Below are 13,524 nucleotides of genomic sequence, written 5' to 3' on the forward strand. Positions count from 1 at the left end.
GCTTACTTTAGTTTTTCAGGGTGACAGGTCCTCTTTAAATGCAACTAGTCTCACAAGTCTTAAACTAAGTAAAAATTGTTATGATATGTAAAGCTTTTCCAGAGATATCGTCAATTAAAGAAGCTAATTGCAGAAAGTCAAAAATTGAACTAGAGATTTGGGCACCAATGACCATCGACCACGATGGGGTTAAGATATGCACATGCATCTGTTGCTCCATCAGGGTTTGTATGAGGTGCCCATTCTTATAATCTGTGGGCACCCCAGGATTGGCACCAACAGCACTGATCACAAATCCTCTACTCCTTTGTTAAGGGGGGTAAGTTTTGTCAGTAGAGGTCACGTTAACACCTGTACTAGTGTCAAAGATGTTATATACATCTGGAGGATTCCATTGTATATTTGAAACGGGCGTCCGGAACATATTCCACTGTATGTTTATACCATGGGATATGTCCCCTGGTGCAGCTCCTACCTCTAAAGGCAGGAGGAGGTTTGAACATTGGCAGCAGCAGCTCCTAAAAGAGAAGGTTTGATACCATCGATATATCCAGCCTTCCTGTTCCAGGAGGTCTATGATTACAGATGGCTTATTGCACTTGGGTCAGGCCAGGTTTATAGCAGTGGGTGAACTTCTTCTATGCCCTCTTGTACAAGAGCTGGTTAGATACTAGACTAATTAATGCAGCAGCTGGTATCTGTGTCACTCGTACTAGTTTCTCCAGCGCAAGGGCTGCAAATAGCTCAGCTGACAAATGGCTTTCAGCTACCACCCGCAGACTCCCTGCCTCTCTACTAAAGACTAATGATCCAATAATTTGCCCAGAAAAAAAATCCTGGGCAAAGCTATGGGTGTATGTATACTACCCTGGTTCTGCCCTATAGGGTATGGACCAGGATTGGCTTGGGGGATATTTGTTGTTTTTTGCATTTATAGTTTTTTTTATATTTTGAGTATCGGTACTAACATTTGGGTGCAATTATACATGATTATGGTAAGTTTTTTTTTTTTTTCCAGCTACAAAAACTTGCAGACGCTTACCTTACTAGGTATACACAGGGGCCTTGTTTATCACAATGTGTGAGAGCAAAACTGGTGTAGTTGCTCATTGCAGCCAATTGTGCCTCTGCTTTCCTTTTCTAAACTGCTGCGCTCTAATTGGCTTCCGTGAACACCGTTTTGCTCTCCACTGGTGAAATGTGAGAAGGTAGGCTAGATGTATAACAGTTTGTTTGTTCCAACAAACCTATTTTCCAGTCCAAATGGGCTGAGCTCATCCTGTCAGTGCAGCAGTTGTAGGTTTGGGCCGGTAAATCAGCAGAAACATAGGGGAGAGATTGTTGAACACACCGGTTGTACAACCAGCCCTGAGGCTGCATGGAAACTTTAGAAGTGAATGGAGTGAATTTGTGACCCTGATGATGATCCAACCATGAGGGTCTTTTTGCTACTAGAATTTGCTGTTCAAATGAGGCTCCAGCCACATACTGGTCGTGGAGACGTGGCAGCTCTAGACAGAATGGTAAATGCAGCTTCTTGGGTATTGATGCTGTTGGTCATTAATAGTAAGATGGAACCCCCTTAAGTGTAGTTTGGGAGCCCCCCTTTTTTTTCTAAATCTCTTTGATGTGAATTATGTTTTTTTTTTCTCTTTTGCAGATGATGTTTTAACAAGAGACGCCGGTGAGTGTGTCATCTGCCTAGAAGAGCTCTCACAGGGGGATACAATAGCCAGACTCCCCTGTCTGTGCATTTACCACAAGAGGTATTAGACCCACACACCCCTATCACTGTGCTCTTGTCTCCTTTATTTTTGTTTATATTTTGAGCACCTATGACTGTTTTGGCCGCCTTAAGCTTCCTCATTTGGTAAACCTCATTGTGTTGGGTCCGTGACACGTTGCCCTAGTAACTTGGCTTGCGTCCCGGGCTGGTGTGCAATGGATGTTACTGTAGTAACCTGGCTGGTACATGCAGTCATGTCAAATAAACCTGCCTGGGGGTAATTACTTGCCATTGATAGGGTTTTCCGCTTAAGTCTTAACCCCTTTTCTGCCTAAAGGAAATATTCTGATTCATAAAGTAGCTTCACTGTTTGAATCCAGTTTGCCTGCTGATGCAGGATCTGGCCTTGTAATAGTTTTTATTTTTTAATGGTCTCTTTAAAAAAAAAAAAAAAAAAAACTTCAAAAATATGCTATGGAGCTGCAAATTTTCTGCAGCCATTACCAGAGCCTCTCCAGGCTCCAGCAGCACAATCAATAACACGGCCTCTGGAACACATTAGCATATATTTTTTTTAATCAACAATAAACTCTATTTAAATGAATTTAGAGAGACAATCTGTCATAGACAAGGCATGTGCAGTTTGGTCCCGCAGAATGGAACTCGGTGCAGGCAGGTGTACACAGTCCAGATCTCCTGAGTAATATAAACCTAAATGTCCATAGTACAAATAGATATGTAGGATAAGAAGCTAAATATGTATTGACACAATGAAGGTAGGACATCTGGGGAAACATGATGATATGACACATCAAAGCCAGGAGAGGAAACGCATTCCGGAAGTAGTAGTCAACAACTGAACGTGTGACCCGGATCTCCAAATAGGTAATCTCCAATGTGAGAGGCGGAGAATATTAGTTTTGGACCAATTGATCCTAAATCCTGAATAGAGACTTAATTCTGTAATTACCCTTAGTAGTGCGCTCAGTGAAGGTCCTGAATCATCCAAGAGTAGGGTGTTGTTGGCCTATAGCAGTGATGGCGAACCTTTTAGAGTGCCCAAACTACAACCAAAATCCACTTATTTACCATGAAGTGCCAACATGGCATTTCAAGCAGTAACTTATAGCTCACCCTTTCTTCAACAACATTCAATTGTATTGTCTCTCCTAAGGCCACCAATAGAGGTGGGCAAATTCAGATCATCATTGTAGCTTCTCTCCAGGAAGAATGGTGGGTCCAGCAGGAGGACCTCCAAAGACAATGCAGTACTGTTTCATTTTTGCCGCAGTTCAAAAAGCCAATGAAATGTAGCTTTACGGCGCTGAGAGCAGTATCTTTTAAGTTGCTTGGGACTGCAGGAAGATTTGGTGTATTTGGTCCTGTTTAGTGAAATTGGGACAATGGCCTGAGTGCCCACAGAAAGGGCTCTGAGTGCCACCTCTGGCACCCGTGCCATAGGTTCACCACCACTGGCCTATAGGCTAAATGTAGAGCAAGTGGAGGAGTATAAAGAAGTTTAGAAGTCCCTAAAGGCGTTGGCAGCTTCCCTAGGATCATGCAGTAGTATCCTTGCATTCCCTGGGTCCCGGACCTAACTAATAACTGCAGGAGCCGGGCCCCCCCTGGCCACACAAGCGTGCAGCGGTCCCCATATTCAAAGTTTTGCTTGGAGAAAAACAAGCGCTGCTTAACCTTGTCAGTCATGAGTTGAATAGGTTCTCTGGATGTTGTGCAAAAGTTGTATAGAAGGGTCACATAAATAGTTCAGCCCGGAGCGTTGCCCGTTCTGCTGCGGTCTCAATAGAAGCTAGGCCCCTTTTGAGGCCATGTGTAGCGTGAGACCTAGTTCCCTTAACAAAGTTCTTGCAGTCATCCCAGCAGTCCAGATCCCAATTTCCCAGACTTATATGGTTGTTGTAAGAATGGTCGGCATCATGGTGGCTCAGTGGTTGGCACTACAGCCTTGTAGTTCTGGGGTCCTGTGTTCAAGTCCCATCCAGATCAACATCTGCAAAGAGTTTTGTATTTTCTCTCTGTGTTTGCGAGGGTTTCCTCTGGGACCTCCTGTTTCCTCCCACACTCCAAAAACATACTGGTTGGTTGATTAGATTGTAAGCCCAATGGGGACAGGGACTGATTTGGCAAGCTCTGTGCAGTGCTGTGTAATCTGTGTGCGCTTTATAAATAAAAGAATTATTATTAAATGTGAGCCAGAAATGATTGAGTTTCCAGGTAGGATGGGGAGGGTGTATCCAAAATATAGTGCATGGTCAGATTCAGAGTGGGGGAGGTAGGATGCATCTCCAATTAGGGGTAGGGTGGAGAGATCAGCCAAACACATATTAATGCGAGACAGAGTTGTAGGAAGACATTAAAATATTTTTAAAGCATCTTTTTTTTTTAAGAAAAAGAGACCACAAAAGGACTGATTCCCCACCAGTGTAAATTTGGGTTCCATCAGTGACGCTGCTTTTTAAGGTATAAATCAGATGGTGGAAATTGTCTTCACTCTTTTGGTTTACATTAGTTTAAAATGAATGTCTCTAGAGTTTCCTTGACTTTAAGAAGTGCAGCACCTACTAACCTTTGTGTAAGGCTGATCCCTTCTGTACAGCATGTGCGGAGTCCTTGCATTATACTAAAATATGATGCCTGGACTTCAGTGGTGTTAAAGGAAATCTACCATTTGATTTGATGCATTATGAAGCAAATATACCTTGAGAATGCTGTAGCTACACTGATGCAGAATGATATCTTGTTAAATCCCAGAACCAAGTGGTTTTGTTGAAAAAATATGGAATTAGACTTCCCGGTAATTCGGTTTCCACTAGTGACCATGACGGCCCCCACCTGGAGGATGCTCCTATATCCTGTAGGGACAGGAAGCGCAAGAGATTAAAAGCTCCTCCCTAGCACCCAACACCAGTGTCTACCAAAGTACCACCCGGAAGGATGCAAGTGCGAGGAATTTCACATAGAACCATCTCCAAGAAGGAAGAAAGGGAGGGAAATAATGGGGGGGCCGTCATGGTCACTAGTGGAAACCGAATTACCGGTAAGTCTAATTCCATATTTCCACCACGTTCCATGACGGCCCCCACCTGGAGACTTACCAGATTACCCCATTATTTGGGAGGGACCACCGCCTGCAGGATTTTCCTGCCGAATGCCAGGTCCTCCTGGGAGGCAATATCCAACCGATAGTGCTTTGCAAATGTCGAGGAACTTGACCACGTTGCTGCTCGGCATATTTGGTCCAGAGATGCACCCCTTTTTTCGGCCCAGGATGTCGCCATGGCCCTAGTGGAATGGGCTTTAATATCCCCCGGAAGGGAAGTGTTTGTGGTCTTGTAGCAGAGAGATATAGTGGATTTTATCCACCTGGCTAAGGTTGCCTTTGAGGCTTTCAACCCTCTATTCTTTCCCCCAAAGTTAACTAGTAAACTGGAATCTTTACACCACTCTTTTGTTGCTTCTAAGTAAAAGAGAACGCATCTCCTAACATCTAAGGTTTGCCACTTCCTTTCCCGTTCAGATTTAGGATTGGCACAGAAGGAGGGAAGAATAATTTCCTGTTTACGGTGGAATTCAGACACAACTTTAGGGAGGAAGAGGGGATCTAGTTTGAGAATTATTTTGTCATCTAAGATATTTAAAAAGGGTTCTCTGCGAGAGAGGGCCTGGATTTCACCCAATCTGCGTGCTGTGGTAATTGCTATCAGGAAGATAGTTTTAAATGTGAGGATTTTAATGTTTGCAGAATCCAGAGGCTCAAAGGGGGACTCTGTGAGAATATTGAGGACCAGAGAGAGATCCCAAGAAGGGACTGGGTTGTGTATACGTGGTTTAATACGGGAACAGCCCTTAATGAATCTCCTGATCCATCTGTGATCTGCTAAGGGAAGGTCAAAATATATACTTAAAGCCGAAATCTGGACCTTAAGGGTGCTTGGTTTAAGACCTAGAGAAAACCCGGCCTGTAAGAAATCTAAAATTTGGCCTAAGTTTGGATTTTCTGGAGAAGGAGGATAATCCCCACACCAAGTACAGAATTTTTTCCAGATCTTGGCATAAATAGCGTTAGTCACTGGTTTCCTGCTTGCTTGAATAGTGTCGATCACTCCGGTAGAAAGGCCTTTGGTCATTAGGTATGCCCTCTCAGGATCCAGGCCGTGAGCTTTAGATGTCGCACGTTCTGATGAAACAGTGGACCCTGTAGAAGAAGATCCTGACGATAAGGAAGATGAACAGGATTATCTATAGCTAGTTCCTGAATAACCGGGAACCAACTTCTTTTTGGCCAGAATGGAGCAATAAGGATTAATAATGCCCGTTCTGATCTTAGTTTCTGCAAGATTTTGGGAATTAGAGGTATGGGAGGGAAGGCATAGACTAACCCCGACCCCCATGTATGACTGAAGGCATCTAACCCCGTAGGAGAGCCCCTATGGTCTAAAGAAAAGTATTTAGGGGATTTATTATTTAGATAGGTTGCGAAAAGATCTAAGGTTGGGGTCCCCCAGATATGACAGATTTCCCCAAAAGTTTGTGGGTTTAAAGACCATTCATGAGGATCTAATGTAACCCGGCTTAAGAAGTCTGCTTCTATATTTTCTGTACCTTTGAGATGGATAGCTGAGAGGGATAGAAAGTGTGTTTCTGCCCACCTAAAAATTTGATGTGATAACTCAGACAAAGATTTAGACTTTGTGCCCCCTTGCCTGCGCAAATAAGCTACTGTAGTAGTGTTATCAGAGAGGATTCTTATGTGTTGATTCTTTATGTGCAAGTGGCCCTTTTTGAATGTTTCTAGGACTGCCTTTAACTCCCGAAAGTTTGAGGACCTAGAACAAGTCTGGCTGTCCCACTGACCCTGAAAATAGTGGCCTGCCAACGCAGCCCCCCAACCTGACAGGCTTGCGTCTGTTTGGATTGTTAAGATTGGGTTTGGATTCCACCAAACTCCCTTCTTTAAGTTTATGGGACTCTTCCACCATGATAGTGAATGTTTGACTAAAAGGGGAATCTTTACCTTGTGGTCTAGATGTAGAGGGTTTTTGTCCCACACCCGGATAGTCCAAGCCTGCATAGTCCTTGTGTGGTTTTGAGCCCAAGACACGCACTGGATACAGGACGTCAGAAGGCCCAGAAGACTCAGAGCTGCTCGAATGCTGCACGACTCTTTCCTCTGGAAGAGACTTATGTTTTCCTTTATTTTTTGGATCTTTTCTAACGGTAGGAAAGAACTCTGCTTCACGGAATCTAGTTTTACCCCTAGAAATTTTTTCACCATCTCTGGTTTTAAATCCGATTTTTTCCTGTTTATGACCCAACCTAAGTCCTGGAGGAGACCTATGACTAACTGAAGGTGGGTCTTTAGGTCTGATTTGGTCTTTGCAACTAGAAGAAGGTCGTCTAGGTAAGATTATGCCCTTCAATCTTAGGTGGGCCACTACCTCTGCCATAATTTTTGTAAAAATACGGGGTGCCGAAGAGATCCCGAATGGTAGGGCTTTGAACTGAAAATGAAGTATTTTTCCCCCCGGGGAACGAACTGTGAATCTTAGGTATTTTTGGTGATCCTGGCAAATAGGGACGTGATAGTACGCGTCTTTTAGATCGACCGTACAAAGAAAATAATTTTTTCCTATCAAGGGGGTCGCTGACTTTATCGACTCCATCTTGAAGTGTTTGTACTTTATAAATTTGTTTAGTTTTTTTAGATTTATAATTAGACGGTAAGACCCATTGGGTTTTTTTATCAAAAAAAGAGGGGAATAAAATCCTTCCCCTTTTTCTATCTCCTGGACTGGAACAATCACATCCATCCGAAGCAATTGTTGGATGTTGGTCCAGAGATGGAGAGTTTGACTTTCTGGTAGATTTGGGTTCTGAAAATGTTGTGGGGGAATATGGAGAAATTCTACCCTGTAACCTGACTGGATGGTCTGGAGAATCCAAGGGTTTTGGCAGATTTTTTCCCATTCGGGCCTGAAATGGGAAAGTCTCCCCCCCACCTGTACGTCATTGTTTCCTCTGCTTGTGGTCTGGGTTAGAGAAAAACCCCCGACCTGCGCCTCCTTTTGTGTAGCTCCATCTACCTGTCTTTCCTTTGCCCCTAAAGGGAGGTTTCTCTTCCCTGGAGGAACGAAAGGGAAAGGGAAAGGAAGGTTTTTTAGGGGGAATTCTATTAATCGGAAACCCCTTTTTTCTGTCTGCAGCATTTTCTAGTATAGAATCTAATTCGCTGCCAAACAAAAATTCACCTTGGAATGGGATACCGCAGAGCATAGACTTAGATTTCGTGTCCCCACCCCACTGTTTTAGCCAGAGAGATCTCCGGACAGAATTGGTTAAGGCCGCCTCTTTGGCCGAAAACCTTAAAGCTTCAGCAGAAGCATCTGCTAAAAAGGCTGTGGCAGATTTGAGGAGGGGTAAAGACTCTATAATGGAATCCCTAGAGGTTTTATTTACCAGGTGTGATTCCAATTCTGACAACCAAAAATATAAAGTCCTGGCGACAGAAGTGGAGGCAATGTTGGTCTTAATATTTAAAGAAGACGTCTCCCAAGCCCTTTTAAGTAAGGCATCAGATTTACGGTCAAGGGGGTCTTTTAATTGGGCACTATCTTCAAATGGGAGATCCGTCTTTTTTACTACTTTAGCCACTTGAATGTCGACTTTAGGTATTTCTTCCCATAAAGTATTGTCCTCAAATTGTAATCTATTTCGGAATTCTTTGGGGATAGAAATTCTTTTTTCTGGCTCCTTCCATTCAGATAACACTAAGTCTTTTAATGTGTCAATTACAGGAAAGAAACTTTTCTTTCTGTATTTGAGTCCCCCAAAGAGATCACTCTGTACCGAGGTTGGTTCAGACACATCCTCTATTTCTAGTGTGCTTCTCAAGGCTTTTAATAAGCTGTCTAGATCCTCGGACGCAAACAAATACTTTGTGTGCCCCTGATCTTTTGAATGTCCCCCCTCTAGACTTTCTTCCGGTCTATCATCTAAAGAACAGGAAGGAAAATCTGAGTCTTGATCAGAAGAGGAAGACTGAACGTATCTAGGTTTTTTCCTAGGTGGTTCGGGTAAATGAGCAGCAATAGAGGAGGAAACTTCTTCCTTTATTGCGGACCTTATTTCGTCCATTAATGACGACCTTTCCTCTTTTAAAATTTTGGTCAGACAATCTGAACACAGGCTTTTCCTATAGTCCTCTGGTAATTTAGAACTACATAAGCCACATCTTTTAGAGGGTTTTTTAAGGGGTTTATCTCTCTCTCTCTGTTCCTTCTCTTTAGGTTCTTTCTGCTCTTTTCCCTAAGAGAAGCATACATGATAACAGTTAATAACAGGTATGAAATGTATGATGAGAGAGAAGAGGACAGCCCAGGGCTTGTACTTACGGGTACCAGGACCTGGAACAGATTGGATGCGTCATCAGCCATTTTGCTGGAAGCACCAGAGCCACTGACTAGGTTTTCCCTTCCAGGAACGCTTAAATTTGATTTTTCCCGCGTTCTGGAGAGGCTCGTCCCTCCTCCCCCTTCCGGTTCAAACCGGAAGCGATTGGGCTCCTGGACTGCGCATGCGTCCACGGAGCCGGCTTTCGGGTCCACCCCCAATGACGCGACCCTGTCGCTCTGACGTGTATACCGGAAGTCGCGTCTGCGGCCGACTTCCGGTACGCGGCCATCCCGGACCACGCACACAAGCAGCACGTGCGCGCGCGCACGTAAACATCCTACCGGAGCCGGAACCCCTCACCGCCGAGGACCGATGCCCCTCACACACCGGTCCTCCAGCAGAGAAAAGGGCCCCAGCACAGGTACCGCTGCATGTCCCCCCCGCAACCACCCAGCATTGGTCTCCCGGGACCGTTGGTTGGGCTGGCAGAACGGGGGGCGGGGAGGAGGTACATTTTGGTGTTCCCCCCACTCGGTTGTGAGGCGGAACCCATTAAAGTAAAAAGTAAAAAGTAAAAGAAAAGGTAAAAAGTAAAAAGTAAAAAGAAATCTCGTGTCTCCCTAGGGAGACTCTCTTGCATCCTATATCCCGAAGGGACAGGAAGGCACTGGTGTTGGGTGCTAGGGAGGAGCTTTTAATCTCTTGCGCTTCCTGTCCCTACAGGATATAGGAGCATCCTCCAGGTGGGGGCCGTCATGGAACGTGGTGGAAAAAAAACTATTATGATAATGAGACTCTGTCGCTCCTGTGGCTGGCCTGGTGGTTCTTCTCACCCTAATTATGCACTGCTTCAACCTTGTCCTGCCTAGCATAAGCTGAGAAAACGTCATTACTGTGTTGTCCCTGACAGGCAAAAGTAATCAGTCGCTGCACCTTCTCCCTGCTGCTGTGTATCCAGTTCAGGTTGATTAGTCCTGTCTGGACAGTTCAGCATGTTCCATGTAATGTGTTTTTCAGTCTACACTCGGCTTTCTCAAGGTCCTGAATTTTATAATAATTTTTTTAGATAAGTTTCTGCTTCAGTGTAGCTATAGCATTCTCAAGGTATGTTTGGTTCACAATGCATAAAACAAATGGTAGATTTTCTATAACAGTTAATACAGGGCTGACAGATGGGAAGCTCTTGCATCATATTTCTATATAATGCAAGGACTCTCCTTCTGTACAGGGTGTGCAGTCTGTGGGATTGGGGCAACATTTGCCTGTTTCCACTGCCGCCATTGTGTGCAGGAGGCCTGAATTTGGTTAATTTTGTCCCACCAGGCTCTTTACTTATTTGATCATATATATTAGCCATGATATCCTAAATGGATTACATTTATCATGCAGTTTAGGCAAATATGTTCATTCCCTGACTGTAAAACAATACTTCTTAAATAGGTATTCCCATCTGACATTTGTGACATATCCACAATAGAAATGTCTGATACCCCTTTAAAAACCTCCTTTCATTAGACGTCAACCCTTCTCTCTTTGTCTCTGTAGCTGTATAGATTCCTGGTTTGAGGTGAACCGGTGTTGTCCAGAGCACCCTTCTGATTGACCTGGAGCCACTCTGACTGACTTTCTCTTAAGGTATGTATTGTTGTGTATCCCACCACCACACCTACTTCCTATCACTTTCATTGAATGTTGCATATTTTCAACTAAGGCTCCTTATCTTGATGCTCCCAAAAGTTAATGGGTGCAGCAAGCACTCCATTTAGGCTTGTATTATGGAATACTACTTCTGTAACGCCTGTTTGCCCACAAGTGGGTTTGTTCCAACAAAATTGCTCATTGCTCTTACAGGATTAACTAGACCAAACTTAGAATCTCCAGACTGAGCTTGGCATGTCTGTTCAATGATTATAGGTTCGGTAAGCTAAATTCAGAATGCGTTCACTCGTGGGCAATGAGCTTTATCTATTCAAGCATGACTCAAGTTGCATCCGAATTATGTAGTTCAAACCACTTTGATACGTTTAGTGTGTCTCAAGACTTCTTAACTAAGGTTAGCCTTACTTGTTTATGATTAGCAAGTCTACCTTTGGGCAGCCTGGCCTGTTCCTCCACACTGCAGTGGTCTATCAACTTAGACCTCGGGCAATTATCGGCCCTTCCCTAATGAAAACTGATGCTCTGTTGTCATATAAATTTGTTTCCTCAACACAGGGACCCTATAGCTGATCCCAATGGTCTCTGTATCAGTGTCCTTTTCTCTTTGCAGAGCACTGGGTTTCACCCTCTTTAGGATCACAGAGACTGGAATCTGCGTCCTTCCAGGGTTGTCTGAACTGCTTTCCACACACGTCCCCTCCTTCATGCGCACCTTCAGTTATCAAAGACTGAAGATCCGGGGAATAACAAAAGCCAAACTGAAGACTCTTCCTATCATCATTTTTAAATGCTTGTGGGGAGAAGGCGTCAGGAAGGGGAGAAGGCAGAAGAGCTTGGTCTTTCTGCGGGACCCTCCTACCAGGTTGGGCGATGTTGAGAAGTCTTAAGTCAACGCCACTTGTGCCCTTTGTCGGTGGAATTCACAGCTTGGGGGAGGGGGGAGAAAAGCAAAGAAAAAGGTCAATGGAAGAAAATATGAATCCCCTCTTTCACCCCTAGTGACCTCACCAGGGATAAATCGTAACCTGCAGATGCCATGACATGGACATTTGTACTTTTAATTCCTGGCACTTTGCACTGAACGTTTTAGAGTTATAAACCAGTTAGTAACCATCCTGCGCTAGGACCGAAGTAGAGATGAGGGCGAAGGGCGTTGGCGCATTGGTTGGCTTTCCTGGCGTCTTATTTAAACCAGGTTTTTTGTTTTTTTTTCCCAGTGCTTCCCAGACTTAAGCCTTGTAGATGGTGAGCACTGACTGAACTGGGCTGCCTTGCCGTAATGTCACCTCCAGCGGATTTGAGGATTTTGCACATGTCATAGAGACAATATAAGGGTCCATTGTGACTATGCTGAAAGTAGGGCTTAGGTAATACAGGGTGGTGTATTGTTAACCCCCACAAGTTCATTTTCTTTTGCTATATTTTTTTTTCTAAAATCTCCTCTTCTCCCGTAATAATATTATTATAGATACTATGAATTAATTTATGCTGGATAAGGCCAAGAGCCACATTTTTCGAGTTGTCAGCGTTTGCCGGTACTGGAGTCTCCTTGTAATTGTACCCTCTAGGTGGACAGTCATGGCGTTTTTATTGGTATTCACTTTCTGTGTATGTGTTGGCAGTATGTTTGGTTCACTCTGCAGGTGCTGGATTATAGGGGTTTCGTTTCTGAATAAAAATGTGACACCCCCTCCCCAACTATTAACACTTTGTTTACTTCACTGTTGCTTCTCACCATTTTCGTGTAGGTGAGTACACACCCCAATAGCCATCGGAATATTGGCCGAATTGTCTCCATCTCCAAAATCTATATATCCCGCCCATAATTGCTTTACAGCATCATTCTAATATCTTTTGCCCTCAAACTTAGCCATATCATATATCCCTTGTTACTGAAGAAATGCTTGGTCTGCGATCGAACCTTGAAGTTGTATTTATTTGAGGATCCCATGGTTTTTGTTTTTTTTTAACGTGTAAAGATGATCTATATTTTCTACCCTTGCCAACCTGGCCACTGTAATGTCCTGTAGTTGTTGTACGGCCGCCTAGTGGACAGTGCAGGTAGTGCAGGCTCTTTCCTCTTTGATGTCTCATATGGTGTCTGTATACACCCCGGACAGTGGTGTAGGTGAGGGGGGGGGGGGGGCTGTGTCCCATTTTATGGAAAAAACTGGTGCCAATTGATAAATTACTTATTTTTTTTAATCCCATTATAGCAAGTTTGTATTTGTGTAATACAATATCTACCAGGAGAGTGGAAAAACATCTTGTTTTTAATATTCCCGCCCTACTAAAGGGATGAAAAGCTCCATCTTCCTCTCATCATCCATAGACTAACATGAACTATAGATATTGCCAATTCAGACCTCCCTTGATTCAGTTTGCATGTTTTGTTCTCCAGTTCTAAACTATGACTAAAATATTAAATATCCTAAGCCTTTTGCACTGTAAGTGTTACAGATGAAGAGTGGGTGGGAGGGAGGTTTTGCACTGTGTATTTTCTGTTTTTTTTTGTTTTGGTCCCCCACCCCCCATCCTCTCTCTTTTATAGTGTGCCCTGATACAGAGGGTGAGTTATTGTAAGAATGGTATTCATTGTAGCCAAATATTATTTGCCCTATTAAAACTTTCATTCACATTTTTTATTTTATAAATTAGGGGGGAGGTGAGCTGCGGTCTGTGTTGTATATCTGTTGTTCTATAATAAAGGAATGGGTCTTTACAGA

At 43.7% G+C, this 13,524-nt stretch overlaps 2 protein-coding genes across 3 annotated transcripts in view; one reads left to right on the forward strand and one right to left on the reverse strand.

Annotated features, from left to right (window-relative positions):
* The window catches only part of ZNRF1 (zinc and ring finger 1), a 33,916-nt gene extending 20,392 nt beyond the window's left edge, over positions 1–13,524 (forward strand). The window contains exons 3-6 of one of the 2 annotated variants that reach the window (XR_011848934.1): positions 1,661–1,766; positions 4,135–4,207; positions 10,685–10,774; positions 11,409–13,524. Coding sequence is in view for 1 of the 2 variants with exons in the window: in XM_072117134.1 (XP_071973235.1) it covers positions 1,661–1,766; positions 10,685–10,742 (164 nt within the window). In the remaining variant the exon portion in view is untranslated. The remainder of the gene's footprint in view (positions 1–1,660; positions 1,767–4,134; positions 4,208–10,684; positions 10,775–11,408) is intronic. The other variant, XM_072117134.1, reaches the window with a different exon arrangement.
* On the reverse strand, positions 7,160–9,791 carry LOC140070522 (lamina-associated polypeptide 2, isoforms alpha/zeta-like). Its single transcript, XM_072117133.1, has 2 exons — positions 9,139–9,791; positions 7,160–9,052 (listed from the first exon to the last, which is right to left on the reverse strand). Exons 1-2 carry the CDS (start codon positions 9,178–9,180, stop codon positions 7,754–7,756), a joined length of 1,341 nt encoding a protein of 446 aa, XP_071973234.1. The 5' UTR covers positions 9,181–9,791; the 3' UTR covers positions 7,160–7,753.

This window comes from Engystomops pustulosus, chromosome 7 (assembly GCF_040894005.1).
Source record: "Engystomops pustulosus chromosome 7, aEngPut4.maternal, whole genome shotgun sequence".
Taxonomy (NCBI): Eukaryota; Metazoa; Chordata; class Amphibia; order Anura; family Leptodactylidae; genus Engystomops; species Engystomops pustulosus.

Coding starts and splice junctions, on each gene's coding strand:
- LOC140070522 (XM_072117133.1), bottom strand. CDS start 9,180: ATGGCTGATGACGCATCCAATCTGTTCCAGGTCCTGGTACCC. Junction 9,053..9,138: donor TGTTCCAGGTCCTGGTACCC/GTAAGTACAAGC, acceptor TGCTTCTCTTAG/GGAAAAGAGCAGAAAGAACC.